Raw genomic sequence first — 7,531 nt, 5'->3', positions numbered from 1 at the left:
CTATATAGTAAACATTAAATTCATAAAAAAAAAAAACTTGATTTTGACTAGTTGCAACATTTTTATTTCACACTGGAGTTATAGGAAGCTTTATTCAAGACACAGAGCCAACAGGATCAGTGAAAGGGATATTTATATAAAGAACTTTATCCAACAGAAAAGATCCATAAAACTGATTTTCCAAAGCTTAACCCCAACCATTGCCCATTAATTTAAGTGTTTGCAAGTTTAGGCTGCTGCAAATAGTTTTACAGTTAAGAATAAATCTGACAGCATAATGATCATTTGAAAAGATTATTTAAAGAAAAAAAAATCCAGTATACATAAACATGCTACAAAGTCACTTTTGAGTTTTTCTGAAGAGAACCATTTGAAGGTAGAGACATCACCCTGGAAAGAAATCCAAAATATTCTAAGGAAACATTAGCCGGATCAGGAATTAATTGATCCTGCATAATTGATCAAGAAAATCGTGTTTTACATTGATGGGAAGTTAGCATATATGTATATTTTATTTTTTCTTACATCACCATGTGTTAGAATTTGTCCATCACTTTCATAAAAACTGGAAATCATTTAATCATATCACTATCACCGTCTGTGCTTTTGGAGAGCAACATAAATTTTTCCCTTTCCTGGTTGAAATCTTCCCATTTCTTCTGCAACTCTGCCTTTCCCTTCTCCAGCTCCTCTCTCTGCCTTCTTAGCTCCTCAGCTTCCTCCTGTTGGGCTTTCCTCAGTGACTCAATCTTCTCCCTCTCTGCAGCCACTTCTCTGGCGCTGACTGTTTGCAGCTTTTCCAGCAGCTCCCGTTGCCGCTGCAGAGCCTGAGCCTCCTCTTTCTGTGTTCTTCTTAAAGCTTCAATCAGCTCCAGCTCCATTTCAAAAACTCTGATTTCTACTTCTGGTTGCCTTGGGGTCTTCTGTCCAGTTGTAGGAAGGGATGGTCTCACTGAAACAGATCATTTGAAGCAGGCATAAATGTAAAACCCAAAGCTTTAAAAATGTCAAACCTGAAATAACAGCTTACCTGTCGACTGTTCAGGTTTTATGAATACATTTTTTGTTGTTCCACCATGACTATTTGTGTGCGGTGAAAGTTGCTGCCTCTGATTAGATCCCAGCTCAGAAAACGCTTCTGGATGCCTTTTTGACAGATGTCGGTGAAGATTACCGGTGCCACCGCTGTCGAAGCATTGCAGCTTCCTCGAACAAATACGACATTGCGCTGCTTCTGCACTCTCTAATATGTCAAAGTGCTTCCAGATCATGCTTCGTCTGCGGTTTTTAGTTGGTGGTTTATCAGAGGAGTCGTCAGTCGCCCCTGAATGTGAGGCCTTTTGTGTTGAAACCTCTTGCAAAGAGTCATTTATGACATGGTTGGTATCATCGGGTTCATTAGAGGGCGTCACATCAGAGTTACCGTCTTCCAAACTGACTTCCACTGGAAAAACAAAGAAAATCAAGTCATCTCTTGGAATGCAAGTTAAATTTCAAGTCCTACACTATTATAACCTGTAAGAATTTAAAACATAGCATTAATTTCTGCAGCTATTATTTTTTCTAAGTGTATTTTGGACAGGCATAGGAACCATTTAGAATTCTAAGGCCTGGACTAGTGAGGGAACATCAATTTTATGTTCTGTGTATCTGGGCTAACTTGGATCAACTCTCATTTTAAAATCTACAACTCCTACAAAGCAGGATTACAGGGCTAGCGAGGTTTAACTTCAGGTTTGATCCTGACTTTACGGTATCAGGAAGCTGGATTCATTCTTTGCTAGGCTAGTCACTATGGTAACGTACTCTGAACGGCAAACATGCTCGCGGATACAAAGAAAATCCTTCACCCAGAAGCCAATAAGCTGTTCAACAAGGGCATGCCTTTTCATCGTAGACCCGATTTAATCCACACAATAAAGTTAAAGCACAATAAAGGAACTTGAAAATTAAATAGCTAAAAGAAAATTAAGTTTTAGACAAATTGAGTGGTTTCTTGTTTGTGTTTCCTTTAAGAAACAGATATTAGGTAGTTTTTTTTTTCTTTTGTAATATGTAATGAAAAAATGTTGGAAACAGTCATCTCTAGAAACCTAATGTTTATAGAAGTTTCAAGCTGTCCTGTTTTTAGAATGAGATAAACCAAACAGTCTTGGAATACCATTGGTCCAACTAATCCAAAGCTGTCGAAAGACAGAACGTGTGGCAGAATGTCATGGTGTCGATTTTAAATATTATTTAATCAGTAAGTAAAAACTTTAGAAATAAAACTAATCTAGAGTAAATGTTTAAACATAAATTTGATGCAGCAAGTTAAACATATAGCAGTTTAATACAAATCACTGCGACACAACTGTAAAATTATTCACCATTAGTTGTTCAGAAAATGAAGAAAACTCTAAAAAAAAACACTAAAATGTATGCATTAGATGAACCATTTCATTTAAATATGTGATTTTAAACCAGTTATTCTTTGTATTTGGCTCAAATTTCTTCATTACAAAGTAAAAACAAATTTGGAAACATCATTCTAGAAACTACTTGTACATTAAGCTGATAAGAAGGAATGGAGCCAAATCATCTTAGAATGTACTCGTATTTAACCAATTTTGCAAAAGATGACAATGAGGAGTGCAGGAACTGAAATGAGGATAAGGAGAGGGGTGAATCTAAGGAGACATTGCAGAGTTTCCTAATGATAGTGCCACCTGTGGCAAAATCATAGAACTGCCGCCCTCTTCTGCTCGTTCTCGTAGCTCTTGCTCGTGCTTAAGGTTGTTTTTTTTTCACCATAAGGGAGTTGCCATTTGTGTATGAGTGGAGCTGGATGCTGGCTTCTGAGTATTAATAAAATGCATCTTGAAAATACGCTTAGATTGTTTGCTAGGCCGGACCTGTTCAACATGATGTGGTAAATGTCACATCCACCAAAGAGCGCGGGAACTTCAACCTGAAGTAAATTTAGGAAAATAGGCTACAGGCTTCTGGATGCATCGGCGCTGAACTATGCTAAAACTATGCTTTAGTTATAAAAGGTCAAATAAAATAGCTATTTTAAAGTTATGTTTCAGCTAAAGCTTACATGTCTCTTTATGATAGCTTAGATAAAAACAAACACAAAGTAAGAACTTCAATTTAAGTAATAACTGAGACCCAACTGCGACAAGCAAGTATATTCAAAAACAAAAAGACAGTCATTGCAGTAAAAGATTACCTGGAATCCATTTCTGCACACCGTCCCACACAGTCACTCCTTCTGCACCATCAGCATTAGAACCCTGCAAAAGATCACATACTATATGATGCAGCTTGGCGAATGAAAACTTAGCACTATCCTTTATTCCAGATGGTGGAATACAGCCTTTAACACTCTGACATTCCTAAATGCATATGCAGCAATGAGGAATGTACTACCTCCTACAGCTTAAAGTACTTCTAGTTTGCTCATTGTAAACCAGTTACACATACAGTGGGTAAAATTAGGATTGAGCTCATACTTTTCAATAGTTAACATATTTCTGAAGGTGCTACTGCCATTAAAAGTCAACAGTGGGTCGGTAACAACCATAGTAATCCATAAATAAAGAGAACACAAAACAAATGAGCTTAGAACTTAAGTTATTATTAATAAGGTAAATGTAAACAAGACAAAGACCAGAATCTGCAGACCAATCAGAAGTAGCCACCAGGCTAAGTAGACCTGGTGGCTACTTCTGAACCTGACTGCTGAAAAGAAAAATTAAATCAGACCACGCTGCAACATGTCTCCGGATTTTTAGAAAACTTTGAGATTCCAGAGACTGGAGGAATGGAGCATCAACAGCTTCCCTGCTGCAAGCCTGACATGCTAAGCTGTTGAATACTGGAGACAACTCTAACTTTTCCAAAATGGAGATCAGCAAAGGTTACAGGTCTGGCAAAATTAAGCAAAGAGTTTCCAGCTAACCAATTTGGGTTTTGATCATTTTTGCCAATTTCAGGCGAGTAGGCCTACCTCCGATGGTACTGCAAGGTACCAAGAAGTTACCGGTGACCACATGTCACCATTAGCTAACATCTTTTGACCCTTTGTTTATAAAGCTAAAAACCTATATTTTATTAAAGGTTTAAACACCAATATAGCGTTAACGTTTGTGTTTCCTCATATGGTCATTACATTTAATTACCAATATATGACCAAAGAGTACTTGAAGATGAGTCCCCTCATGTCTACTAGCTACTAGCTCAATCACAGGTTAAAAATCTATTTAATGATTGTTATTGATGTCTGATAAAGAGAATATTCAATAAATTATTATTTTACCATCTAATGTTTCATTTAATATGTGAATTTGCATTGTAAAAAATATATAGTTTAAATATATTACAATTGCTATTAGTTAAAAGCTCATGTGACTTCAATCCAAACTCTTCATGATACTTTGGTTTTCAAACATAAAATCCATGCTGAACTGTGATATCAGAGCACCATTTTATTGATTATAGTTTTCAACCATTTTTCCTTCCTTCTCTGTTAACAAAGCAGCTTGGTTTAGTTCAGTTAACCATGATTTAAGCTCGCTAACATTCGATTGCTAACACATAGCCAGTTGGGCATTTGTCCACAAACATTATGACAGTCAGAATATTATTTGATTGAATAACACCTGAGCAACGCATGAAACTTAATTTCTCCCTACAAGATGCACATTGAAGTTGTCATTACTGTACAAATTATTAAATAAATATCAGTGGCCATGTTTAAAAAAAATTTCACGGTGTCATTTTGCATTATTACTTTGAGATAATTATTCAGTTTTATTTCTATGCATGGGTTTGTTCGGTTGTTACCAAAAGGCTTGGACATTTTATGCCAACAAAGTAAAAAGAAAAAATTTTTAAAGGAATAGTCTGGTCATATTCAGAATTCAAACTTCTGAAATGACATTAAATATGAAATTATTACATATGGTTCAATAAATGATAAGTTTTTTTAATTAAGAGTAATTTCATTTGAATGTGCTTTACTGGAGACATCCATGTTCGTCAAGAACACTACTGCCATCTACCAGTTTGTGACTTCACGGTGCGGTATCGGCTGTTGAGCAAGTCCCAGTGCTGTATCTGGTGTTTGTCACAACGCCCTATTATCCAAGTCATCTTGAAAACATTCTTCTTTGAAATGTTGGCTACATATTACGTGTTTTTTCTCTGGCCTGAAGTTCGATGGCAAATCCTCCCTCTTCAAGATGGCAATCCAACGACAAATCCGTCCGTGGTGGATCATGAATCGGAAAGGTGAAAAAACTGACTTTATTTTTCACTTTCACCCAATGTATTACAACATCCAACTGCCATGCACGTGGGCACTGTCAGTTTAACTACAGCTCTAGCGAATTTCAAATGATGAAGTCATCTCTGAATCTTAAATAATTGTTGATTGCAGATGTGTCTCGTAGTTCCAATTGATTTTGCTGGTAAAGCAGGGAGAATGGCGCTAGGATTATCGCACCGTGATGTCACTGCTGGAAGATGTCAGGAGTGAGGTGTTAGTATAGTTGGGCAAAAATAGCCGGTCTCGGACTCGGTGATCAGTCCTTTGTGACCAGATTTTTCCTTTAATAGCAAAGGTTAATGGATCCTTGTTTCAGGAGCATACATTTACATGATTCTTTCTAGAATGAGAAAAGTTTTAACTGAGACCCATTTCCAGAAAATTGTCTGCCGCTATTCTAACCCTGAAAGAAAAAAATTATGCACAGATCTCACAAAGGTGGAATCATAACCATGTATCTGTGAAACAAAAGAACAAACTAGAACAAGGCCACCTGCTGTACACTACAGAGTGCATACCTTTGTCAGGTTGCATCGCGTCTTAAGACTAGATGGAAATTTGAATCAACAATACAAATGATCAGTTTTTTTTTACTATATCTCAGTTCAAGATGACAAATAACTTACCTCTGTTTCCTTGATTTTCTGTACTGATTCTCCTTGCGGTTGGTTTTGGAGGCTGCCTATAATTGGTATTTCAGCTTCATTTAGAGAGGTCAGAATGTGAGACTGCCCAGCATCCAAAACCAATTTCACTAAAACAGGAATAATAATAAAAAAAAGAACATCACTTAGATCTGACTTGTTTTTTTTTTTTAAAGTGCAGCTAGAGCTAAGGTCATGCTGTTTCCTCACTAAAGAACTGGTCTCGTCTCCCAAACTTACCTGGAGTCTGGCTGGGTTCTGCTACTATGTAAGTGTCATTAGAAACACTGGAATCATTCAAAGCCTGCGAGGGCTGGTGGTTGCTGGACAGTAGCTCTGACAGAACATGTGGGTGTCTCTTTACCAAATGCCGTCGAAGGTTGCTGATGCCGCCACTTTTGTGCAGCTTTTTCATGCAAATGCGGCAACGAGCGGCGTTCAAGTTGTCCAAATGTTCAAACAGCCTCCAGATCAAACTGCGCCTGCGTGAGTGCCTGTTCGGGATGTGGTTAAGATCGTCCTCGTGTACTAGATGTGCATATGAGCGTTGTTTTGAACCTTCAGAGGGCCCACTGACCGCAGAACCAGCATCATCATGCATCGTCTTGATGTTGGATTCGTCGTTGTCCATTTCCACTACAACTGAAAAACAACAAAAACAATTTCTTTAAACTAATAAGTCCAACAACTCATAAGGAATAATCAAAAAGTATTTTCTGTTAATATTTTCTTGCTGATACTTGGCTTCTACTCACACCTGATGAGACATATTATAGAGTTCAACCTGATCAGAAATCCAACATTAGAAACACGCAACTTGTAATGATTTGCAATCCATCAGTTTTCCTATTGCAGCTCAGGATTTAATCTACGTAAATGCTACTTTACAGTATTAATGGGCTCTTGGTACTCATTTAAAGTTTAGATTTCAAACCTTTTCATTGATTTCCTTGTTTAAAATAAAGATTAAGTTCATTTAAATATCTATGTGAAGTTTCTAATGGACTGATCATAACCATACACACATACATATATACATTACCAAACAAAAGTCTTGTAATATATACAGTTACCTACAAAAAGTTTTAGACACCCTCTAACTTCAACCATAAAGATCTAAATTTTCAGTCTTTGTGAAGAATCAACAAGTGGGACACAATTATGAAGTGGAACGAAATTAACAAATTTAAAAAATGAAAAATTGGGTGAGCAAAATTATTTAGCCCTGTTGAGTTAATACTTTGTAGCGCCACCTTTTGCTGTGCTTATAGCTGTAAGTTGTGGTATGTCTATCAGTTTTGTACATCGAGAGTGATATTTTTGTCCATTCTTCCTGCAAAACAGCTTGAGCTGAGTGAGGTGGGATGGAGAGCGTTTGAACAGCAGTTTTCAGTTCTCTCCATAGATTCTCGATTGGAGAACCTGTGGACTTTGACTTGGCCATTCTTACACCTGGATATATTTATTTGTGAACCAATTCATAGTAGATGTCGCTTTCTGTTTTTGGATCATTTTCTTGCTGGAAGATAAATCTCCATCCCAGTCTCAGGTCTTCTGCAGACTCCAGCAGAAA

At 37.1% G+C, this 7,531-nt stretch overlaps 1 protein-coding gene across 2 annotated transcripts in view; it reads right to left on the bottom strand.

The window, feature by feature from the left end:
* Positions 1–65: 65 nt before the first annotated feature.
* The window catches only part of LOC107103773, an 11,645-nt gene continuing 4,179 nt past the window's right edge, over positions 66–7,531 (bottom strand). For both annotated transcript variants that reach the window (XM_015403598.1, XM_015403597.1), the window contains 5 exons: positions 6,199–6,600; positions 5,941–6,068; positions 3,215–3,278; positions 1,031–1,444; positions 66–952 (listed from right to left, as the gene is read on the bottom strand). In XM_015403598.1, the coding sequence (XP_015259084.1) occupies positions 573–952; positions 1,031–1,444; positions 3,215–3,278; positions 5,941–6,068; positions 6,199–6,600 (1,388 nt within the window). In that variant the 3' untranslated portion in view covers positions 66–572. The remainder of the gene's footprint in view (positions 953–1,030; positions 1,445–3,214; positions 3,279–5,940; positions 6,069–6,198; positions 6,601–7,531) is intronic.

Source organism: Cyprinodon variegatus, unplaced genomic scaffold, assembly GCF_000732505.1.
Source record: "Cyprinodon variegatus isolate N-32 unplaced genomic scaffold, C_variegatus-1.0 Scaffold1527, whole genome shotgun sequence".
In the NCBI taxonomy this organism is placed as follows: domain Eukaryota; kingdom Metazoa; phylum Chordata; class Actinopteri; order Cyprinodontiformes; family Cyprinodontidae; genus Cyprinodon; species Cyprinodon variegatus.
This window is presented reverse-complemented; position numbering and strand designations above follow the sequence as displayed.